The following is a 25,298-nucleotide window of genomic DNA, read 5'->3' as shown; positions in this document are numbered from 1 at the left end:
AATGGACCCCTCCAGTCTGATGTCTGAACCTGAAAAAAGATAGTTTCCCAGCTTTCAAGATTCAACATTGTCTTATATCAGACAGCCAGAGAAGACAAACAGCCATTAATTTGGCTTTATTCTTTATGGTTTGGGTCCTTATTGAGAGGATAATGAACAGGCGCTGCATGTGATGTGGCTTTGGACGTGCATGAATGCACCATAAGTGTAACAATAATTAGTAAGTTAATTATTATATTTTAATTGTGATTAATCTATTACTAGCTAAATTACTTCAACTTCCTCTATGCTTTCTAACAAATGCTTTTAACCTTTTTTCTATACTTTGCTTTGATTTAGACACCTTCTGTTATTGTGATGTGGATGGAACAATGAAATTATTGTTATGCCCTTATCTCTCTTTGGATAGAAAAATACCACGTTTCATATATCAATTTCACCCTTCATACTAAATAAGAAACATACTCCACTTACCTCTTTAAGTTACTCAAACATTGTCTTTGTTGTTTAGAAGGCCAAGTTTGCAATGAATATGTGAAAAGTCTCTTGAGGGTATTTTAGTCAATAGATATTTATAATATTATCGTCTATGGGTAACAAAGAATTTTAAAATGTTTAAAAGCATGGTTTTCAAAATTGGACCGGACTGGATGTAGGATCAAAAAACCAGAAACCAGTTAGGTGATTAGTTCCGTTTTACCCAAGAATTGTTATTTCGCCACAAATCGTTGATTGGTCAGCAAATCGTTGATTCGGGCAATCAAACCATTTGAAACCATCCAACGATTTTGATCGTTTTTTATTTTTTAAATTTTTTATTTTTTTGTCAGAGTAGGCCATCTGTTAGGTTTGAATAGTCGAACTGTTTGACCTGGAAACCAAGCCCCTAACCGGTTTGTTGTTTGATTTGATTTTAAAAACCTTGTTTATAAATATGATATTATTGTACAATTTCTTCCAAAATGTCTAGAGATAAATTTGGAGAAGTTAAAATGGGCTTGAATCTGCTGCTCACGAGCTGTTACAACTGTATATTGAAAATATTTCTTTTAGATAAATGCTTCTAATACATGGTGGTGGTTTCCTCTCACCTGATGATCGGGATGTGGGAATAATTTGTAGGTAATGGATTCAGAATAGGTTAGAAAACGAATCACCTACCAACAAAATATATTCCAACACCCTACCAACACCATGATAGACGAACATCCCACTTTTATAGTGTGCCCCGATTTTATAGTAAGATGTGGTCCACATCAGAAAATTGAGGTAGTAGGAAGGTGATGCAAATATTGTATCATTTTTATTACCATACTGTGCAAACAAGGAAAAAGTATAAGTTTTTTTTGATAGAAAAAAAAAAAACAACTTTGTATCAGATATAAGTGGAAATCATAAATTACAAATAATTAGAGTTTGTCCACAGCTTGCACAGTGCACACATGTGAAGGAAGCCACACGCCTTCTGTGGGCTGTGGCTGAGTGGCTCTTTCCAAGCCATCATGTCCCAATCAAAAGCCATTCAGTCAGAGTCCTCCTCTTTCCTCTGAATTCTTCCCCCCCGGCCTTCACTTTTGTCCTAACACCGAAACCATCTCTCCGCCAGTAACATTTCTGAAACCTCTCTCTCTCTCTCTCTCTCTCTCTCTTCCGCCAAACCCAAAAAAGAGTGAAAGAAGAAGAAGGAAAACGAGAACCAGAACCCATTTGGCATTTGCCCTCTCTGACCCAGCCTTCCAATTCCTTCAAAATGGAGGAAGAAGGACCCTCGGTAGATCGTGAATTCGACCGGTCACCTCTCCTGCAATACCCCAACAGGAGGAATTCCAGAAACAGCAATGAGAATAGCAGCAACAGCAGGTTTTCTGTTTTGATAAGCCGGGCGACTAGCCGGCGAATCATGCGAGAGCCGTCGATGTTCGTGCGAGAGACCGCTGAGCTCCAATTGGAGGAGCGGCAAATGGATTGGGGCTACTCGAAGCCTGTTCTCTTCTTGGATGTAATTTGGAACCTGGCATTCGTGCTGGTGTCTGTTGTCGTGCTCTCGTCGACGATTAAGGAGCGGCCGTCGACCCCTTTGAGGGTTTGGATTGGTGGGTATGCGCTGCAGATGTGGGTTTTGTTTATCTTGAGTATCAGAGGAGGAATTTAGCTGGTCATGAAGGTGATGTTGGGGTCTCAGAGTCCGAAAGCCAAGGCAGGTATTGGGTTTTCTTAATTCTTCTCCTTTGTTGTCTTTTCTTTTCCTTTTAATTTGCACTGTTTGAATTTTACTACATTCTTATTGATGTCATCTCTGTGCTCTGTTCTTGTATTTCTGCATTGTTTATTGGGTATAAGAAAATCTATACCCATAGTTTCTTTTAATTTTATTTGCTTATAATTTGTATAAATTTGTGTACACCCAGGTTGGGTTTTCTGTTTTTCTTAAATTGATTCTATTGTGATGATTCCCCCTTCTAAATTGTGCATTTGTTCTCCTTTATGAGAATCCTTTTGTACTTTATACACATTTTGGAAGTGATCAACTGCCTGGTTCTTGTGGTTTGGCTAATGTCCACACTTTCTATCATCCTGGTATTACTTCTTTTAGACAGCATCAGCTTCTACCATGCAAATGCCTATATTCTTATCGAATAATAAAACTGTTTACTCTGTGGGTTAGAAGATCTATTGGACCGAAATGAACTCAATTTAAAAATTGAAAGTTCCTAGTAACTGACTGACTGTAACGTACGATTCTTTATAGTGAGATGAATAAAAACTTCACCAATCATATAACCAAAATAAACAACTCAAATCCTACTCAATGAGCGCAGGACAAGACCAAAACAGAACCTCTTGTAAGAAGAGGCAGCTCATAACTTATGCAACAGCAACTTAAAACCAAATTAACTATGGAGGGAGCTAGATCCCCAATAAAGCTCATCACTTCCTGTACTTTTCTCGTCCTGATTCTCAGATCTATCTGAATGAGATGCTTTCATTTGATTCTAGAGCTTTTGCTATCTCACGTATTATCAAATAGTCCATGGTGCCTCAGTCTCGTTGTCTCACACCTAAAGCTTTCAATGAAAATCTTGGAGCCACCCTCAGGGCCTCAACCTTATCACCAGACTAAGAACTAGGTTGAGGGACTTTATATAAGCAAGAACCAAGTCACCTGACCCTATACTATAGTGCCTAAAATGCCAAATGATCTTCCCCTACTGTATTCCTGAAGTCTCTAGTTACAGTTACTTTTTCATGGCCCCAGGTTTCCTAATAACTATCCATCAAAATTAAAGCTTTGCTGCTCCTTGAGGAGTAAGTAACTAAGTTTCAGAGGAAAGTTGCCATCTAGTTGAGGAGACTGCCATGTAAGCCTTGAACAATATCATCAAAGGACAAATCTTTGAACTCCTCACTACTGCACAATCATTGTGCCACTCCAGGTTTTCCATTAGGCCAAAGAAAAACTCTTTTGTTATACCTTACACAGTGATTAAAAAGGCACGTCTGAGGCGAACAGGCAAGGCACATTTTAGGGTAGGCGCCTCGCCTAGGTCCTAGGCACAGCACTTTCAAAAGGCGCATGCCTGATGCACCTTGGCCCAGGTGTGTGCCTTTTGAGAACTGTACGTTTTTTTACTTTTTTTGAACCTAGCGGCTGGGTCGGGGGTCTCCCTATTTGATAATGTTGTTCATTCATTCATCTTAACAAAACATCTCTTTAAAAGGCAATTAAAATTATAAAATCATTATTTTTTGTGTGAGAATTAAGAATTTAAGACCCGAACATGGACTTGTTTGGGCTTTCCTCGAGGGGCATGGCACATAGGCGACTCATCACTTGTAGAATCAGGAATGTAATATGTTTTACATCACATTAGCTACTTGAAGTAATGCAATTGAGGGAAAAAAAGAGATTGTGGGCTTTACATGCTTGAAAATGTTTTATATGTTTGATTTTATTTTTAAATTTTCCTTTGAGTATGCTTTACATGTTATGTTTATGTATTTTAATTTTAGATAATAGGTTTTTTAAGCCATTAATTTTAAAATTTAAGTTTATATTTCTTATTAATATTATGTTTTATATTTTTTATTTTTTTGCATTTTTTGAATTTTCTGACATCTTTTTTTATTTTTTAGCATTTTTTTTTGTATTTTTGCACCTTGCTTCAAACAGGTGCGCGCCTCGCCTTGCGCCTCTCGCCTCAGGTGCAAATTGGCCCTTGCGCCTTTTTTGCGCCTTGCGCTTTTAAAACACTGACCTTACATTTCCCCCCGCCCCTCAAATCTGTGTAGTGTAAGAACATGTTAGGGCAGGCTTCCCCAAACTTGACTTTGATGAAAGCAATTGGGGAAATCTAGGGAATTTAAGAGTGGGAGGAATTTTCAAAAATGAGGGTCATGTTGTTGCATTATTCTTAGGTCTGATTAGGGTAGGGGACTTCTTAAGAGCTGAAATATGGCAGTAATGGAAGGTGCAAAAGAGATGAATGTGAAAAAGTTGATAATTGAATGAGACTCAAAACTGGTGGTATAGTGGCTGCAGAGAAGGGAGGCTTCTTTGTGGTCCTACAGAAACAAAGTGAAAAAGTTCAGCTGGTTGACTAGAGATATGGAGCTGAAAGTACAACGGATTCCAAGGGCAGCCAATTGCATGGACGATGTGATAGCAAAGCAAGGGGTGGGGAGACACCAAATGTTCGGGGCACAGTTGCAAGATAATGAAAACGAGAGAGTAGAGATAACTCCTTATCTCTATGAGAGTGTTGTACAGTCACAACTCTTGTATTTAATAAAATTGCTGGTTATTGATAAAAAAAGAACACGTGACAAAGGGGTTGTAGTTTTACCCACTCTGCAAGCCCTTTTTTTTTCTTAAAACTAGAAAACCAACATGCTGATTGGAAAGTCTCCTCCATTGTCAGTTGTGAATGCATAATGCATGTAATAATTTCTGTTTCAAGAGTGGGTAGTTTTACTTCAGAATATATAGTGAAGCACTTTTATTACGTATGCACATCTTAGCATACCTTGCATGCAATTTAGTATGTTGAAGTAAATTTTTTTATTTATTTTTGATAAGTATGTTGAGTTATTGAAGACAATGGAGACAGTGTATGAATATGGACAACCATTGGTCAGGGAATTTCTAGCATTTCCAGAAGTCATCTTTGGCTGATGCAGAATGTGCTGGTTAGAGACTGAATTTGTATGATGCATTTCAAGTGAAGAGATGGTTAGAGAAGTCTTCACAGAATTGAGTGATGGTGTCTTTGAGAGGGTTGGATGGTTAGAGAAGTATTTGGTTGGTCATTTTGCCAATTCTGATCCTGACGAAGTGGAGGTACTAAGATGGGTCAGATTGAAGTGGAAAGTGAAAGAGAAAGTCCAGGTGAAAAAGTTAAATGCGGGGTTTTTTCTCTGTATCTTGAGTAGCAAGGAGAAGGTAGAGGATGTCTTGGATTGTGAGTCTGCTAAAGTCAGGTTGCTAGATCTCAGATTGGGAAAATGGTATCCGTTGGTGTGGGCAATCAGAGAAGTGGGTTCTAAGAGCCTTCTGTGGATCAATGTCTTCAGGATTCCTCTAAATGCCTGGAATATACAAACTTTTTGTGCTGTGGGAAATGCTTGTGGCTCCTTAAGAAAAATTGATGCTTGCACATGCTGGATGAAGAACCTAGTATCAGAAAGAATACTGATTGAAGTTGAGGATGTTCATTTGGTTCCATCATGCCTTGCGTTGAATTTTGCAGGGGAGTGGTACGATGGTTGGAGGAGAATTCAGTTTTTATGCCTTGTTGTGCTCAGGAGTTCGAATACCTTTTAGAAGTTGGAGGGGATGCGATTGTGCAGGAGCTCAGGGGGTTGTAGGAGAAGACAATGGAAGTTGAAGGGTTGACATGTTGGACAATCTCGTGGAGGATAGAGTTGGGAATCAGGAGAGGGTTGGGGGGGGGGGGGTAAAATGGAAATTTTGAGGGAAGTGAAGAGGCATTGAGTAATAAGGGGCACGTGGCGGGAGAATTTTAGAAAGGGGAGGTGCTTGAAGAGACTGAAGGGGCTTCTTTGAGATTGGGTGGAAAACAGTTAATTGGTGGGGCCTGCTTGAGGAGAATGCTTTGGCCTTTGGGCCTTCAATGTTATAAAGACATGGGCTTAAGGGTGAAGTATTTAAGAAACTTTAAGAATGGTGGGGCCTGAGGTAAATTTAGAGGTGAGGTTAGATTTTGAGGGAGAAGAGAAGAGGGCAGGCGACAAGCAACTTCCAGATTGGTGAGTTCTTTTGAGCGACTGATAAACGCAACCACTGGTTTGTAGGAGGTTGTAGCTATTGGCACATCTATAGGTGTTAACAACTTTGTGAATCTTGAGGCTTTGCCTCTTTGAGGCATGAGGACATTCCCCTTGGTAAGCTGATGACGTTCAGGTCTCCTGAACTCTGTTGGTGCTGTGTCAGGTATGAGTTCTTCTGTTCCTCTGGAGTTGTGCCAGGAGAATAGGGTCTTAGGTCAGTTTTGAATGGGGGAGTTTCAGCGGATTTGGAGTTGGGACATGGGATAATGAATACAACCAAATAACAGGTGTTAAGATAATGAAGATCTCTCATTGCCAGCAAATATGGTGTGAGTTGGGGCAATTGGAGAACTAGGGACCCTCCTCCTAACTGGGGTAACTGTCTGTGGAAAGGGATAATGAAGAACTTTTCAGCTCTGGCCAGGGGGGTCTCAGTTAGGGTTGGTAATGGTAACAGGACCAAATTCTGGAAGGACCCTTGGTGCTCAGATGTTCCTCTTGCTGAGTCCTTCCCATTCCTCTTCCAGTGTGCTTCAGATCAAGAGGCCTCAGTTGCAGAGTGCTATAGTATTTCTGGTGGTTCAGTTCTTTGGACTCCCTCATTTCGAAGAAATCTCTTTGATTGTGAGGTGGAAGAGGCAGTGAATCTCTTGACCTGTCTTCAAAACCAAGAGTTGGATTATAGTTCGGAGGATAAGTGGCATTGGAAGTGGAATTCTGATGGGATGTTTTCTGCTAAATCTTTGGCTGCTATGCTTGGTAGGAGGGGTGCTCCTGATTTCCCAGTTCGGCAAGTGTGGAATCCCAACAGCCCGACTAAAGCCAGCTTCCTAGTTTGGCCTATGACTCTTAATAAATGCCTTTCTAAGGAGAACCTTGTGAGAAGGGGAATTCAGGTTCCAGACTTGTCTTGCAGTTTATGTGGGAGCAGTGCTGGATCTACTGATCATTTGTGCATCCCCTGCCCATTTTCTGTTCAGTTGTGGAACCATTTCCTCAACTCTATGAAGGTTTGTTGGGTGATGCTGAGGTCAGTAAAAGAGCTGTTGTGTTACTGGCAGATTATGGGTTTGAGCAAGAAAAAGAAGACTATCGGGAAGATGATTCCAATTGCTGTAATTTGGTGCATCTGGACCAAGAGGAATAGAAGGGTTTTCAGTAACAAGTTTCTAAGTCTGGAGGACTTAACTCAGAAGTTAGTGGGCAAGCTGATTTCTTGGTTGTCTGTGGCTGCAGATTTTAGAAACTGTAATGTGTCAGATGTATTATTTTCTTTTTCTTGATGGATTGTGTAATTGCTGATTAGATCGGTCAGCCTGTTCTAGGACTGATCTCAGCCTCTTGTGTGTATTTCCTTCTCAATAAGTATTACTTTACCTTTTCCAAAAAAAAAAATGAGAGAATTTATTAAATAAGAATCAATGGAAACAGATTATACAATGAAGCTTCCCAAAGAGAGGCACAAGCTGTAGTGTCAATAACAGAGAAGAATTACAGTTGAGCCCAAAAGAGATGGCCCCTATGCACCCCTTGCTTAGCTAAGTAATCCATCATCCCATTAGCCAATTTCCTCTCCCAATGAATTCTTGGAGTCAAATTTGTGGCATTTAAGTCTTTTCACTAATTCCCTGTAAGACTATATTTACAGAGTCCGGATCGTTGAGCCACCCAATTATCAACTTGGAATCCTCTTCAATTAATAGTTTGTCAATGTTTTAGCTCTCCAGCAATCTGTACTCCCTGCAAGACTGCTTGAAACTCTCTGGATGGAGTCCCACACTCCTAGTAGACTTGAATATAGAGCAATTATATGACCCTCGACATTCCTGAACACACACCCCCTATTCTTAGAGGCCATTGATTGCCAAATCTGCTGCCATCAATGTTAAGCTTGATAAATCCTTCTTCAGGAGGGACCCATTCTGCAGTAGGCCTTACCTCAACCATTGAACTACTTGCTACAACTTTCCAATTTTGCCAAATATCATCAAAGGGCCAATGGACCATTGGGAGAATAACTCCAATGTTTTGGCCCAGTTTATGGTCCTACTTACAACCAAATCCCAAATGTCCTCCACATTTCTTTCCTTATCATTAAAAATTCTAGCATTTGTCTCCTCTCAGATAGTCCGCACCAAGGCAGCCCTGGCACATCTGCATAGTACTCTACCCCTTCTTTTAGGCCATCTGAAATTTGCAGGGTCAAGTAGGTTGCTGACCTGCAAAGGTAAGTTCCACCTGCACCCAAAGAGTATAAAGCATTTAGCCCCTATTAACAATTCCAAGGCTATACCTTACAAATATATCTCTTATCTACCTGATAATTTTCTAGGAACCTCCCTCTAAAATGACCTGCTTTATCCCCAAAGCAATCTGAAGTCTGCAGTCTTGGAGCTGTTTTTCTTTTGAAGAATTGGTCAAATGATTAGGTAGCGATTTATTCATGGTAGTGTATGATGGTGCCCCTTGATCTTATATGTGGGTTTACCATGTTCCATTTCATACGTTCTTCTATTTACTTGTGGCTAATTGCCAGATTCATATTTTTTTACTATCTGTACCACTGGTGATTTATAAGGCGTGCCTAGGTGCACAAGCATGCGCCTCGCCTAGGTCCTAGGCAAAGTATTTTCAAAAGGCGCTCGCCTGGTGTGCCTAGGCATGTTCTTAGTGCCAAGGTTCAAAGTATCGACACGTATTGGCCCGCATCGGCCGGTACATATTGTTCCCGGAGGTCCCCAATACGCCCCTACAGAGGGTGTATCGGGGTTCTGACCGGTTCAGGGGGTGGAGGAGCCTTAAACTGGCCCCCCTGAACCGGTTTTGAAAAAAAATAAAAAAAAAGTATTGATATCACCCGATACGCCCCTATCGACGTATCGGGCATATCGATATTTTGAACCTTGCTTGGTGCGCTTTGCTCTTCAGCCTTTTTGTTTTTTTTTTTCTTGTGTTTAGCAGTTGGGCCGAGGCCTCTTGCCCTGGACCCCTGGCCAAGCCCCTCAAGACAAGTCCAAAGGCGACTCGTTTGGACTTGTTTGGGCTTGCCTCGAGGGGCTTGGTACAAAGGCGACTCCTAGAATCAATAATGCATAACGTTTAACATTATATTTTTTTTGATAATTGAACGTTTAATGTTTAACATTATATTAGCTATTTGAAGTAATGCAATTGGGAAAAAATAAAGAGATTAAGAGTTTACATTCTTGAATAGGTTTTATATGTTATGCTTGATTTTATTTTTAAATTTTCATTTTAAATATGTTTTACATGTTATGTTTATATAATTGAATTTGAGATAATAGCTTTTTTAAATAATTTATTTTAAAATTTAAGTTAAAAATTTAATTAATAATTTGTTTAATATTTTGATAGTTTGCATTTTTTTTTTATTTTGATTTATTTATTTATTTTTTGCGTTTTGCCCCTTGCTTCAAAAAGGTATGCGCCTTGCCTTGTGTCTTGGGCGCAAAATGGCCCTTGTGCTTTTTTTGCGCCTTTCACTTTTAAAACACTACATACTACACAAACACTTATGATGTGTTTCATTGCGGTGCAAATTTGTTTGCATTGATGCAAAACTATGTTTGTGCAAATGATTTGGATGCAGATTCTGGTTTTTTTTTTTGTTTCAAATTTTACCTTATTTTGTTTGATTGCAGTATAAATGAAGTAAAATAAGACCTGAAGCAAACTAAAGTAAAACCCAAAACAAAATTAAACAGAATTTTCATTTTTTTCATTTGCATTCTCATGCATTTGTTCCGGTGCAAATAAAAACAACAACAAAAACAACAACAACAACAATAACAACAACAATAACAATAATAATAATAATAATAATAATAATTAATAAGAATAAGAATAAGAATAAGAATAAGAATAATAAGAATAATAAGAATAAGAATAACAATAACAATAACAATAACAATAACAATAACAATAACAGCCGTTGGTTCAGTTTGTCGATTTTTTGTTTTTTTTTATTATTTACAATATATACTATAGAAAAATATATAAATATATAATAAAAATAGAAATATAAAATATTAGATTTTAAATAATAAATAATATATTATATATTATAAATATATAATTATGTATACAATGCATATTTATTAATTTATAATGTATAGAAAATATAATAATAATATATATACATAAATATACGTATACCGGTTGGTTCGGTTAACCACTGGTTTTCTATTTTGGTTAACCGAAACCAAACCGGTACCTTCGGTTTTTTTTAAAAAATATCGAACTGACCGGTTTGGTTGGTTTTTTGGTTTTTCTTGCTCAACTCTAGGTTTAAGCACATTATTTTTATTTTTATCTCTTTTATTTGAGGAAATGCATTTACCTGTATTGGAGGTCAGGCACTGCACAAAAGCTTACTTTGTTACTTTTGTTAAACATAAACTTCCTAAAAAACACTCGATGATTTTATCTTAATATAGCAAATAGAAAGAGCTGCTCCAGATCCTTTATCTCTTTGTCATTTCATTAGAGAAACCAGATCTGTAGTGTCAATGATGAACATCTTGTTCTAGAGATCTCCTAAATTAGCTAACACTCTAGCAGGTCTCTTTGCTAGACATTGATTGAGAGGTATCGGTTGTTTTTGGAGTGGGTTGAGGTGTGTTGATGTTTTTATTGGCTTTTTATGCTGGAAGTTGCTTCTTTTGTGGTTGTCTAGTTTTATTTGTCTATATATTTATTCTTGTGGTCTTTAATGAAGATTCTGTTATGTTTCCAAAAGGAAAAAAAAAATTAAAAATCACATAATAAAAGACTTTCTTTCCTAACTCTTACTTTCTGCTTTTCAGTGTTGCAAAAAGGTTGGAGTCCATGAATACGATGGTTTCATTTTTCTGGTGGGTGATTGGTTTCTATTGGATTGTTGTGGGTGGCCAAGCACTTCTGCAGGATGCTCCACGTCTCTACTGGTAAGAGCTCCATGCCTGGAGTTTCATTTTCTCTCTGAAACATTTTGCAATGGAATTCCCATAGAAATTTTATTGTTGTCAAGCAAAATAACTCAACTGGAGTCTGGAGCACTGACTCCCATTATTCTTGAGCCCAAATATACTTGCAAAATGGGGCCCTATAAATCATATGGAAATTGAGAGAATGTAAAAGAAACAAAAGGTATTTTCTAATGTGAATTGTTTTTCTTATCGTGAGTTCCAAAAACAAATAGATGGTTTGAAAAAAAATGTTTCTTAAAACAAAAATACAGAAAGCATGTTCTTGATTGTATATGTTTTTTTGTTTCCAAAACTGAAAACAAAACACGCGTTTTATGAAACATATTTTCATCTGGTCATTGATATCATGCTTCATAGATCATATAATATCTCTATTCTAAAATTTGTTTTTTGTTATAGAAATCATTATTTTGATGGTTTCAAAAAACGTGGATTGTTTTTTTTTTTTATAGTTAAACAGCACCGAGAAAAGGTCCAAGGATTTAATCTAGTGTATCACCCTTATTTCTATGCAAACCTTAATTGCCTCCAGTTGTTTTCCTCTTCCTTGAAAGTTCTTGCATTTCTTTCTTCCCATATTGTCCGTAATACAGCACCCTAAAACACCTCCACATTACTCTCTCTCTCTCTCTCTCTCTCTCTCTCTCTTCCTTGGCCATCTGAAAATTGCCCCTGCAAACAAACATTCCAAACTAATAGGTAGAGTCCACCTGCACCCAAAAAGAGAAAAGCACTAATCCCAAATAGAGGTAACAAATGAATAGGAGATAAAAAGTTGCTCAGCAGTTTCTCATTTGCCTTACAGAGAATGCGCCTGTTTGGGGACAAATACACATTTTCCCTTATTTTCTATAATATGTCCAAAGTGTTGATTTTTCCATGAAAAACCTCCTAACAGAGCCTCTATTTTTTAAAGGAATAGGTTTACACCAAACCTCAAGCATCGGAAAAGAGGACTCACTGGAAATAGTGCAAACTAGGGAATGAAAAAATGAAGCACAAGAGAAAGCACCTTTGGATCAGGGTCCAGACTCTCTCATCAGGAAGAGAGGTTTAGCAACCACTGACTCAAGGATTTGAAGTAGATCTGCGACTAGGGAACACTCAAACTCTCTTAACCCTCTTCTGAAACCCAGGTTCCATGCCACCCTAGCAGATAAAGAATAAAAGGAAGAGATAGGCATATTTTTAAGTGATGAATTAACATAAAGAGAAGGGAAATTTAAAAGTAGCATTTCCAACCCAAATGTCCTAAAACAGAATTTTAGACCCTGAGTAACAATCATACCTGATGAGGTTAAAGAAGACCAGTAGAATTGCATGAATAGCTTTCCAAGGAGAAGCCAAAGTTGCTCTGTTGGATAAACCAGCATCCCAATTGTTTTGCAGCAACCCAATGTATGCTTACTATCACCTTATGACAAAGCTTCTCACTTTCCAAGGGTAGTCTCCACAACCATTTCCCTAACAAGGCTTGATTTTTATGAGTCACATTGCCTACCCCTAGTCCTTGTTCCTTGCTTGTGCAAACTAGTTCCCACTTCACTAGATTTTCCTTCTTCCCTTCTCTAGGATCTCAAAGAAAATCCCTCATTATCTTTTCCAACAAATTTGCTATTTTCTTGGGTATCTTAAACATTGAAAGGAAGTAAACTGGAACTGGAAGGTTTAAAAGGTAGATCTCATAAGGTTATTTTCCCACCTAGAGAAATATAGTTATGCTTCCAAGTTGCTAACCTTTTTTCAAACCTTTCTGTCACCGGTGCCTGAAAACTACCACTCCTTGGATTATCCCCCAAAGGAAAACCTAGTTACTTCAAGGGCCAAGCACTAGTTTAACAACCTAGGACTTCAGCAATTGCTTCTACTTCAGAGTCTTACAAATTCACCCCAGCTACACAACTCTTCTCCAGGTTTATTTTCAAACTAGATATTTTCTCAAAAAGACTCGGTAACAGTTTCAGTCTCCTCACTTGTTGCAAATCAATCCTATCACAAAAGATTATTGTATCATCTACAAAATTTCTCCACCCTCTCACTAGCCTCTCCTGATTTGCTTTGGAGATAAACCTACTTAGGACATTTGCAATTAAAGTGAAAAGGAAAGGTAAAAGTGGGTCTCCTTGTCTTGGGCCTCTAGAAATTGGGAAGAAATCCTTTTCCACACCATTAACTAACACTGAGAAGTGATTAGTTTTTAGGCAACCAACTATCCACTTACACCATCTTTCCCCAAACCCACACTTGCTCAAAACCTCTAGTAAGAATGATAATCCACCAAATCATATGCTTTTTCGACATCAAGTTTGCATACAAACCCTTCTTGACCTTCTCTTTTCCTCCACACATTCATTGGCAATCAAAATCTTGCTTGTTATTTGCCTATCTTGCACAAAAGCCCATTTTTAATTGAGTGGTGCTAGAAGTGAGTGCGACCTTCAACCTTAAAGATAAAACATTGGCCGAAATTTCGTAAATGCTAGTCACCAGACTAATTGGTCTAAAGTCTTTAGGGATCAACTCCAACTTTTTTTGGAATTAACACTATGAAAGCAGCATTAAGCCATAGGTTTATTTTGCTTCTCTCATAAAATTCATAAGACCTCAAGCAAGTCAGTATCGATTATAGCCCAATAGTCTTGGTAGAAGGCCATGGTGAAGACATCTGGGCTTGGTGCCTTTGATCTATCCATGGAGAGCACAACATTTTTGATCTCTCCTAAATTAAACTTCCTTTCCAACACATTCGTATAAGCCTCATCTAAAGAAGGCCAGCCTAATCCTTCCACTTGCAACTGATCCTTAAGAGACCTCTTAAAGAGTGACTTGAAATGCTCAACATAAATATTTGCAATATCCTCTTGGTTTGTGACCTCCTCCCCATCCCTAACCGGTTTGGATACAAAATTGTTTTTCTTTCTTTCATTTTCTATAGCATGAAGTAAACTTGTATTTCCGTCTCCCTCTTTAATCAACTTATATCTTGATTTCTGTCTTCAACTAATCTCTTCCCTCAAAAGAGTGTCTTCAAAATCCTTTTTTTATTACCATATTTGGGACTTCTCCTCCTCACCTAGGCCTGTTTGAGCTTCCTTCTTGTCTAAAAAATCAATTTGGACCACTAAAGATTCTTTTTTTTCTTCCACCCTCCCAAAGTCAACCCTATTCTACACTTTTAATTTAACTTTCAACCTTTGTAGCCTTTTATGAAACCTAACTCCATTCCAATTGAAGCCCACCAACTCCTCTTTCTACCAGTTTCTATCCCATGTAAAAAATCCGGGTGGGCAAGCACATATTTTCAAACTGAAAGGGAGAAGGGCCCCCCCCCCCCCATAATTACAGAAATACACAAATGATATGCAACTATTATTTTTTAATTATTAAATCAATTATTTTCTATTTATTGTTTTTTACTTTTGTATATTAACAAAAAATCCAATTTAATCTTAAATTCTTAATATGCTAGCTAGTGAATTTTGTAATTTTCTAAATAATAAATATATTTTTCTTTAGTATAATTAAAATATTAATTAATAATCTATAGAAATATATAATCTTAACTTAAAAATATATCAGATCTATTAGAATTTCTAAATGACATATCATATGCAAATTTGTAAATTTTAATTACTATGATAATTATTGTCTTTTTAGCATTTTATTCTGTAAATTATCAAAAGACTTAAATATCTTTTTTTTTTCACATAAATATTGAGGCTAATGGATTTAGTAGATCATTCATTTTATTATTGTTTATTAAATACCAATTTTTGTGATCATTTTTATTAATTTTTTGGTTGAAAATTCGTATGCAACACCATTTATTTGAATTACATTTAGCCAGCATGTTAAATAAAACTTAAATTAATTACTTGCATAGAATTGGGGAATGGCCTAGTGGTGTGTGGTCATTCCTTTAAATCTGAAAGGCATGGGTTCAAACCTTGCAACAAGCATGAGACTTAATTTTTATAATTTGTATTTAATAAGGGAGTAATGGTGGGATTTGAATGGTTAATATGTAACATGAAAATATATGGAATATGTATGGTGAAGGCACAGCTGACAGATACAAATGATATGGGAGGAATGTCATCAATATCAGCCATTCCACCCATATCCCGTGCCGTCCAGCTCGGAAACTGATACAATATGCCCTATATCAGACATATTGTATTGATACTTTAAACCTTGTGTGAAGATACTGCTCAAGATTTGGAAGTTCTTAATGGGGTTGACCATATGGCATATGCTGAAAACTAACATTATACTGTAGGGAGGAAAATGCATTGCATGGTGGAGTTGAGCAAGGTCCTCAGAGGATAAAGCACTATGGGATGATACCAGTGTTCAGAAAACCAGATCGGACCAGCTGGTTTGATTGGTTGAACCACGACCTGGTCCCCTAGCTGGTTTGGTCATATCCTAAAAACCAGAATTCATAAAAAGTCAACCAAAACTGGCTGACTGGTTGGTTTAACTGGAGAACTGGTGAACTGGTCCTGGTTTCATACAACCACCTAGGTCACTAAATGAATGGAATTTTCAAATACTAATGGCAAGACCTTTTATTGATATGTATTGTCTTGTTACCATTAATCTATTTCTTTGTTTGTATTCATTTATGCCTCTTTATGGCATAGATTATGAAAAGGAGGATAACAAGAGGAAGGGAAGAAGAAAAGGGGAGTGAACTCGTGGTTTCAAATAAGGGCTCTTTAATCTGCTTTAATGAAAATAATAAGTTGGAACCTGAGAGGTTTAGGAAGTGCGAAGAAGAGAAGGTTGATTAGGAATGTATTCAGAAAGGAGAGACCAGACTGGGTGATGATTCAAGAAACCAATCTGTCAGTTGTAGATAGAAAGTGGATTAGAAGAATTTGGGGAATTAGAGGCCTCAGTTGGTCATTTACATCCTCATGGGAATCATCGGGTTGGATTCTCACTATTTGGAAGAATGGGGATTTGGATTTTCTGGGGAATTGATAGATCAGTTTTTAGTCTCCTTGAAGATAAACAGAGTCTTAGACGGAAGAGTGTAGGCCTTGACAAATGTCTATGGTCCTAACTCTTATAGAGATAGAGCCTTTTTTTGGGAGGAGCTATTGGCTATTAGGGGTTTATGGGAAGGCCCATGGTGCATAGGGGGAGATTTTAACGCTATCTGATTTTCGAGGGAAACAAATAACCCAAACCAAGGGATCACTACAAGCATGAGAAAGTTTAATGATTTAGTTGACACCCTTGAACTGCCGATCTACTTAGTCCAAGCCAACAGGGATTGGGTGGACCGGATAAGAACCAACTCGGTCCACGTGATAACTTAAAGAGTCACGTGGATCGGAGCAACAAAGAAGCGATGATAGACAGGAATTTCTGTCTATCATCGTCCAAATTTGAATAGGTTGAAGAGGATGGGGTGCAATGGTGGGAATCAGGTAGAGAAAGCCAAGGGAGTTCATTTCAATGGGTTACTCGAAAAAACTTCAAGGAAAATAGTGCGAAACAAAAATCTATGGATGTCTAAACCCACGTATACGAGGGGCCGACTGGAAGATAGGGAGGTAGAAGACAAAGGGTGGAGGAGAGTGATGGGGGAAAGCTTAGATGGAGGTTCGAGCTTAGGAAGTGAGGACGATGCAGGCACAGGTACGGGGGAAAATAAAGGAACCTTAGACTTGGAGGTCCTCTTTCGCGATGATGAGGAAGGACACTTGGACAGACCAATATTGCTGGGCAGAGCCTAGATGTCCGATGAAGCAGAACCCATGCAGATTGTTAGGGAGGAAAACCGAAACCCAAGAACAGAAAAGGCTCGCTCAAACTTACATTCTGTGCAACACACTGATAGGGAAGTAAACCTTTCTCTCCAAAAGCAAAATGAGAACAACACACTACAAAGAGATAAACAAATGGGTCAGGGAAGAGATTCTAATGTTGCTAATGTGACGGGTTTGACTTCCCACCAACCCAAGGAGATGGAGACAGAAAGCACACATACACAAAAACAGGGAAAGGCAACTGAAGGACCATCCTCGTCCTTTTCTTCCAATCCTTGGCTGCTCCCAAGTAACCTTGTCATTTTTTTTTTTTTTATCAAAGTAACCTTGTCATTTCTGGTTTTGATACTGATGAGTGTTTAACGTCTCTTGTTCCAGATTCCTTTCCCTTCCAAGAGTCGGAAGCCCATGACATTGCAGCCACTAAATTTGATTGCACAAGGAATCTGCAGGGGAGGTAGGTAGGAGGGAAGCAGAGGGGGAGAGGGATAGAAATAAAGAAAAACTGGGAGATTATTGACAAAATAATGGGGGAATATGAAAAAAATCATTTATAAAGAGAGGATGCACATGGGGCAAGAGAAGGAAGTGGTAAGGAGGCAGGGGGAAAAAATAAAGAGGTGAGCAGGGGGAGAGAGCAAGGTAATCCTAGTTCAGATGACTCCGTATTAGAATTTGTGGGTAAGCTGGGATGTAAATTGCAGAATCCGAATGGCCTTAAAGTTTTCTTACAAAAAAGGAAGGAGGAAGGTAAGATCAAGAAAAGGAAGTTAAGCGAAGTTGAGAGGCTGAAGAGAGATGTAGAGGGTGACAAGAGCTTTGTTATGAAAGGGGAAAGGAGGAAGGGGGTCAAGTAGTTTCCAAATGAAGGAAGGGGTCGTTCGAAGAGTTTGAAATGAAATTATTAAGTTGGAATGTTAGAGGACTGGGGAGTGCAAGAAAAAGAGCAACAATTAAAGAAGTGATAAGGAAGGCCAATCTTGCTGTGGTATTTATTCAGGAGTCCAAACGAATGGAATTTGATAGGAGCTCTCAGTTGGATATGTTCCTCTTCTTGACTGTTTGGGAAGAACATTGGGGGAGCATTAACTCCAGAACACTCCCTAGACTCATAGTTTTCAAGGCGCCAAGGCGAGGCTAGGCGACAGGGGGCGCCTTGTCACCTAGTCGCCTAGGCGTTGCCTAGGCGATGGATTTTTTCAAGTAAAAGCATATATCCTATGGTAGTTCCCTAGGTTCCATAATCATATTTCGTTAGTAAATATCCAGAATTTTCATAAGGAAAGTATAAACTTCATGTTAAAGTATAGAAAATCAACATATTCCAACATATTCATGAGAAGAAAAGAAGAAAGAAAAGAAAAAAAAAAATATAGGGACTGAACCCTTATTTCTGTTATAGGAAAAGAAGAAAAGAAAAGGTGGAAAAGAAATTTGTATATAAGCACACAAAATTAGTAAAGAAAAATAAGAAAATGTGTTGATTGGACAACATTGGTTCAGGTTTTGAAGTCTTTGAGGGTTCAATACAGCATTTAGCAATTTTTGTGTTGATTAAACCCCAAAAAATAAGAACATAATAAAAAGAAATTAGTATATAAACACACAAAATGAATATTTTAGTTTAAAAATGTCTATTTTATAATTATAACCTTATAAAAGTTTTTTATAACACGCTATAGAAAACTTCCTTGTGATTAGGCAAGGCGAGCCTCCAAGGGTGCCTTGTCGCCTAGGCGCCCGCCTAGGCACCGCCTTGACAACTATGCCTAGACTTACTTCTGATCATTGGCCCGTAATGATTTGTAAGGAAGTTTTAAGGAGTGATGGGCTTTCTCCCTGTAGAAGTGTAGATTTGAGAACATGTGGCTAACCCATCCGGGCTTTCTCAAGAAGGTCAAAGAATGGTGGGAGGAATGTAACCCCCTAGTGGATTGGGAAGGAATGAAATTTCATAAGAAACTCCAATACTTGAAACTTAGGATTAAAGAGTGGAACCGATTGGAGTTTGGCAGACTAGAAGAAAGAAAACAATTCTTAGTTGAGAAGATTGAGGAGTTGGACCTAAAGGAAGAGAGAGGTTCTTTTGGAGAAGGGGACAAGGAGCGAAGATGGGTCTTTGATGAAACAATTGGAGGATTGCAAAAGGAGGAAATTAGTTGGAGGCAAAAATTCCGTTGCAAATGGTTGAAGGAAGGGGATGGCAATACTAGGTTCTTCCACACTGGCAAATGGGAGAAAGAAGAATTTTATATCCAAGCTGGATGTTGAGGGATCAACTATTTCACATCTGACAGAAATAGCAAGGGCCTTTGTAGACCATTTCAAATCTATATTTAGAAGGCCACTAAATGAGAGGGTGTAGTTAGAGGGATTGGAGTGGTCCCTCAGCAAGGGCCTGGTTGTGCATCCAGTGGTCCCTCAGGCCAGGTCCATTCAATTTTTAACAGATTCTCAACCCAGGCTCTCCAAGTTGTATCCCTACCAAAAGGTAATTTTGTGTGGTTTAATTTATAACTCCTCACCTGCTGCTTTGCCTGGTTTTACTCTGTTGGCGCAACTGACTTCTCCATTGTTCCTCAAACAAGATCATAAGACACCACATGCTATTGAAATTGATGGCAGATTAGCAGTTATGCTGGTACTTTTTTATGGAAGTTCCTCTATAGTCTGTGGCTGTTAGGACTGATTCCTTCTGTTTGCTGCTCCAATCTTTGTCTTTTTATTTATTTAGGCTTCTTACTGCATGTTTCTCATATCCCTTTTTCCTTTTCTTTAATAAGTTTTACTTTGGAAAAATGAAAAATAAGGAACCTAATAAACAAAGTACTCGAAAATTGTTTTTTGTATCTGCCCACTAGTTTCTTTCCATGCTCATGTTCTTAATAATTATGCGTTATATTAAATGTTCATGGTGGGATTTAACCCTGGTATAATTATCACCATTTGATGTGAATACCAGTGTTTTAAAAGGCTAGAATCAGGCACAGAAAGGGATAGGTGAGGCACATTTTAATAAACAAAAGGCGAGCAGCCTTTTTATAAATTTGCTTTTTTGGTATTTCTTTTTGTACATTCTTGTATTTTTCTATTCCTTCGTAATGGTTTATTAATTTTTAAATTACTTTTACTGGTGCTTGTGCACTGGTAATGGTTTTTTCTGAGCAACGAAAAAGAAAGACCTTTTGAATACATGAAACCTTAGTTATTACAGACAGGATCTTAGATAGCAAAAATTACAGTAAAAAAGCTACAAACATACAGCTGATCTGATCTCTAACCCTAAAATAGAATGAACGATTATCAAAATCATAAAACAAGCTGCCTAATGCGTATGGGCCAAAAATTTGGGTTGGTGGCACTGCCTTTGAACCCCATGGGCTTGTTTAGACACGCCTAAGGGGCCTTGAAGAGATATCAGTGTAAAGGCCCTGACCTCATAGGATTAGGAATGCAGGATATCTAATGTCACCTAGCTACTTGAAATAATGCAACTAGGAGATAGACACACATTGAGAGTTTCACATACTTGAAATTGTTAAGTGCTTGCATCATTTTGCTACGATCCACAATTTTTTATTTCTTTTGAAGGGCTACACAACGAGGGGTAGCCCCATCCCCCAACCCAGGTGCAGGTGGGATTTGATCCCAAGTCTGCTACGACCAGCAGGAGACCTTACCAACCAACTGGTTGGCACCTTGCTTTGGTATGATCCACATTTGTTTGCTTTCACTTTCACTTTAAATTATTTTATATGATATGCCTATGTATTTCAATTTGAGCTTATAAGATTTTTAAAACATTTATTTATTTTTTAATTTTTGTTTCCATATTTTTTATGTATTGTTGTTCTTTATTTATTTTTGAATTTTTCAAAAATTTATACCTTCTAACACCTGAGGCACAATGCACAGCCAAACCTGTTGGGTTTACAGGCAAAGGATTAGGGAAATTGAAAGGTTAACAAGGGAATTGAGTGTTACTTTTAAATGGGTGAGAAGAACTGCAAATGGCATGAAAGATATTTTAGCTAAACAGGGGGAAAACAGGCAGCACTTTTTTTTTTTTTTTTTGAAACAGGCAGCACTTATTTTGGGCTAAATTGTAAGGCTGGTTTTTGGGGATTGCAATTCTAGTTGTATTTGTTTACTCCTATGGGTGTGGGTAAATTACACACAAAATTGTAAAGTCAAGTTTCATATAATGCTTAATAAAATTTACCTTTGCTGATAAAAAAAAAACCGTTCATAGGTTCATCCAATCCCACACCTAGTCTTGTGATTTGTGCATCAGGTGTTAGAAGGCCCATGTGCTTTTCTTGTGCCTCTTGCTTTAGAGACACTGGGAAACACAATTTTAGAGGTGCATCTTCAACGGAATACAGTAATAGAGCTACTGGAATGATATGATGTTAAAAGCATGATAATACTTACTATTAACTGATCTAATTTCTTAATTCTTATTAGTTGGACAGAATGACGAAGACATACATAGACATCTTAGAAGTCCATTTTAAATGAAATGCAGGTTAGCGGTGGTGTTTCTAGCCTTTGACGTCTTCTTTGCGATATTTTGTATCGCATTGGCATTTATTGTTGGCATTGCTCTGTGTTGCTGCTTGCCATGCATCATAGCAATTCTGTATTCCATGGCAGTTCGGGAAGGTGCATCTGAAGATGATATCAAGACTCTTCCAAGATATAGGTTTCGCCAGGTTAACAAACAAGAGACATCTGTGTTGGATAAGAAACAAGAAGTTGCAGTGGCAATGGAGCCAAGCACCAGTGAATCCATACGTGAACTTGCTCTCCCACCAGAAGATTCTGTAAGAATATTCTCTTATTGTTTCATTGTTTTAGTATTTATGAAGTGATAGAATATTGTCCCTTTTAGATGAAGCAGCACATAATGATCTGACTAGAATTCTGGTAAATACCTAGAATATGTATAACACTAAGAAGCTAGTCTGAGCTGGTGATAAGACTAATATGCATTGCAAAACAGAATATACCTGGATTCATAGATGAATTAATTTAATATCATCCTAGGTCATATATGAACCTGAGGTCACTGTACATAGAAATAAAATTCCACATATGAACACTTTCCAAGATACATTGATTTCAACATTGTTTAAAAAGCTTATTTGATTAGCTATTCAATGGCCCAGATGATATGGTCTGGATGTCATTTGAGGGAATGATTAAAAAAGAAAAATCTGTGATATGAAATGAAGTATAAGGTATTGAATGGAGGAGATTGTCAGAAAGAAAAAGGTTATATTTTAGAAAATGATGATTATACTTGGACCTGCATCTATGTCGTAGTCTTAAAATATGAGTTTATTTCTTTATACAGGCATTAAGAAGAGAATAATTAGGTATATTCTAGGTTTTATTTGAACATCATGAAGAGAGAATTTGATTTGGACACATATAGATGTGGAAGACCTCGTCAATGTTCTGCTTATAACTTGATGCTTTCCAAAGTTTTGAACCTGCTTACCCTTCAAGATAAAAGCTTTTGAATGATAGCATATGATGCACTTAGTGGGCTTTGCTCATGATTTTTATCTCAGTATTTCTTGTATTTTGGGTTTAGGGGTGGGGGTTGGGGAGGGGGTTTCTGAACAAAGAAATCTTACAAAATTGGAATTTTTTTTATCAGTAAAAACAAGTAAACTTTTATTAAGATATAAAATGAATTTACATTAGTGGGCAGCCTCAGCTACCCCTACAAACCAAAAAAAAAAAAAAGAACAGAAAAAACAGCAAAAACCCTGGGCATTTGTTTTTAGTATTACATCTGTGCCCAAAAAACATGTTCTCTTCTAGCCCCTTGTTTTGCCAATTTATCTGCTAGGCTGTTGGCTGATCTCGGAATCCACTGAACTATTATTTGCATATCTTTTGAGATTCTTGAACTTTTTGATCTCATTTCTGAACCACCAAGGGCTCTTTTCCTCTTTTCTCAACCAGCTTAGGATTACTTTATAATCACCTTCAATTATCAATTTTTGAATGCCTAACTTCACAGCTTTTTGTAGGCCAAACATGACTGCCTCCAGCTCAGCTCTTGTGGAATCCCCTTCCCAAATTGGTCCTGAGAACATCCCCAGAATTTCTCCCCTCTCATTTCTTATCACTCCTATCCCAGACAGGCCTGGATTGCCAAAGCTACTGCCTTCGGCATTCAGCTTAAGAAAATCTACTCTAGGTGGAGCCCACTGTTGTACAAGGCTTTTCTTGGAGGAAGAGGAACCTGCAATCACCCCCCAATTTCTGAGTATATCATCAACAGTAAAATGAGAGAACACCTTCATTGTTTTTGCCCAATGCACTACTTTAACCACAATGCCTTCATACACATCTTCCACCCTTCTTTTCTTTTCCTTGAATATTCTTAGATGTCTTTCATCCCAAATCATCCATATCACTGCAGCCCTTGTGCATCTTTACTATTTTGTATGATATTAGGGCCCAAACAGTAGTGGGTTCCCCCTTTTTCCCAGCTGATACAGTGAAGGATGACTTGGAAAGACTTGATCCTTCAGGTGATGGATGAATTGATGATTGTATTTGGTAATGCCACAATGAACAAGTAATTGGAGAGCCGTTGTTAAAAGAGTTCAACATTTCATAGACATGAATTCAATGAATCATCTACCATTTCTGAAATTTGGAGAGGTGACATCCTGAAGGATAAGGAAGCTTTACACTGCATTAGAGGTACCACTTCAGAAGGATATCCTCCACATGGATAAATGTCATGGCTAATTCAAGATAATCCATCACATCAGTAGGGGGGGAGCCTTTTGGATTGGCAATGTGTTTGATTCTTCCATCCACATCAACCCCATACCTTGTATTTATGTTTTAGAAGTTGAGTTAACCAATCTGAACTTAAAGTCTGACTAAAAAAATGTGAAGGACTTATCCTGGCTGCATGGCAAGATCTTTTAAACCAAAATTTATCCCATAAACATAGGGAGGGGAGAAGAAAGTGAAGAGTTCTGTTGGGCCTCAAATCAACTTGTTACATGGGATATTCATAGGTTATTTAGACTTCTAGATTCGCATGACTTTATACCACTTTTGGCGTGTATTTTTTACACTATTAAATTAAATTCTATTGGCTTTGCCTAATTAGCCTGAGGCATCACTGAGAAGTTATTTAATGTTTGTCTAAAACGGGGGATGGTCTCTGAGCTATATGAGAAGTGGCTAGGATGACTATAGATGGTCTACGTGCCAAGAGACAACTTTATGGAAGCCACTGGGACTTTGGGATCCGCTGGAAAATATATTATTACCAATGGGACATGGTTTCTGTAACAGTAATTTTTTCTATAGCTATTGGGATTTTGGGAGCTGTAGTTTTCATTACTTATTGCTATAGTTCATTTTTTTTTTTGTAAACGATTGCTATATAGCTCATTTAAACAAGCCTCTTTAGCATGTATAAAACAAAGAAAAATGTTCTCTCTTCTTATCAAGTATCTTGTTTTTCTGATCTTTGTTTATGCTGCCCTCTTTCCAAAACGAAGATAACCAGTAAAGGGAATCCAAAAGAAACGTATTGGGCATGCATGTCATCTAACATTGTATGGTTGTTCTAGGAATGTTGCATTTGCCTTTCTCAGTATGTGGATGGAGCAGAGCTGCACACGCTTCCTTGCAATCATCATTTTCACTCTGGATGCATTGTCAAATGGCTCCGGATAAATGCGACATGTCCTCTTTGCAAATACAATATTCTGAGAGGTGATGAGCTGGTCTAACTCTATCCATGTCATCCAGATTCAACAAAAAACATTGCAGTGGTCATTTCTTGAGTGGGGAAGGGATGGGATGAGCTCCAGATGGTCATTACCTTGTTGATCTGTAGACATTGATGTAAGTTAAGAAGCTTTTTACTTACATTGACACCAGCCTGTCTAGCTCTGTAAATTTTCTTGTTTTCGCTGGCTTTAAATTTTGTTGGGTGTTACCCAGTTTTATCATATGAAGGCTTCTGAGAAGCAGAAATCTGGAAATTTAGATAGGAGGGTTGTCTTCTTATTTCTTATCCAAGTGAAGGTTAAGGTATTGGAAATGCGAAGGGTATCGGAAAGTTGATTTCGAAGACATGTCTTAATTAAAAAGATTCTTAAATATAGGAGTTAATGATAAGAGAATGTGAGGAGATAATGTATGCGTTCATAGCATCAGTTTGAGTTTCGGCCATTCCACCTGTGCC

General features: G+C 37.9%; 1 protein-coding gene across 1 annotated transcript; it reads left to right on the top strand.

Moving 5' to 3' along the window:
- The first annotated feature begins 1,431 nt into the window (after positions 1–1,431).
- On the top strand, positions 1,432–25,062 carry LOC148845595 (E3 ubiquitin protein ligase RIE1-like). The gene is made up of 4 exons (XM_088953822.1): positions 1,432–2,201; positions 11,115–11,234; positions 21,588–21,885; positions 24,679–25,062. Exons 2-4 carry the CDS (start codon positions 11,137–11,139, stop codon positions 24,838–24,840), a joined length of 558 nt encoding a protein of 185 aa, XP_088809948.1. The 5' UTR covers positions 1,432–2,201; positions 11,115–11,136; the 3' UTR covers positions 24,841–25,062.
- Positions 25,063–25,298: the final 236 nt, after the last annotated feature.

This window comes from Nelumbo lutea, chromosome 7 (assembly GCF_056320005.1).
Source record: "Nelumbo lutea isolate HS-2025 chromosome 7, American lotus-T2T, whole genome shotgun sequence".
Lineage (NCBI taxonomy): Eukaryota > Viridiplantae > Streptophyta > Magnoliopsida > Proteales > Nelumbonaceae > Nelumbo > Nelumbo lutea.
This window is presented reverse-complemented; position numbering and strand designations above follow the sequence as displayed.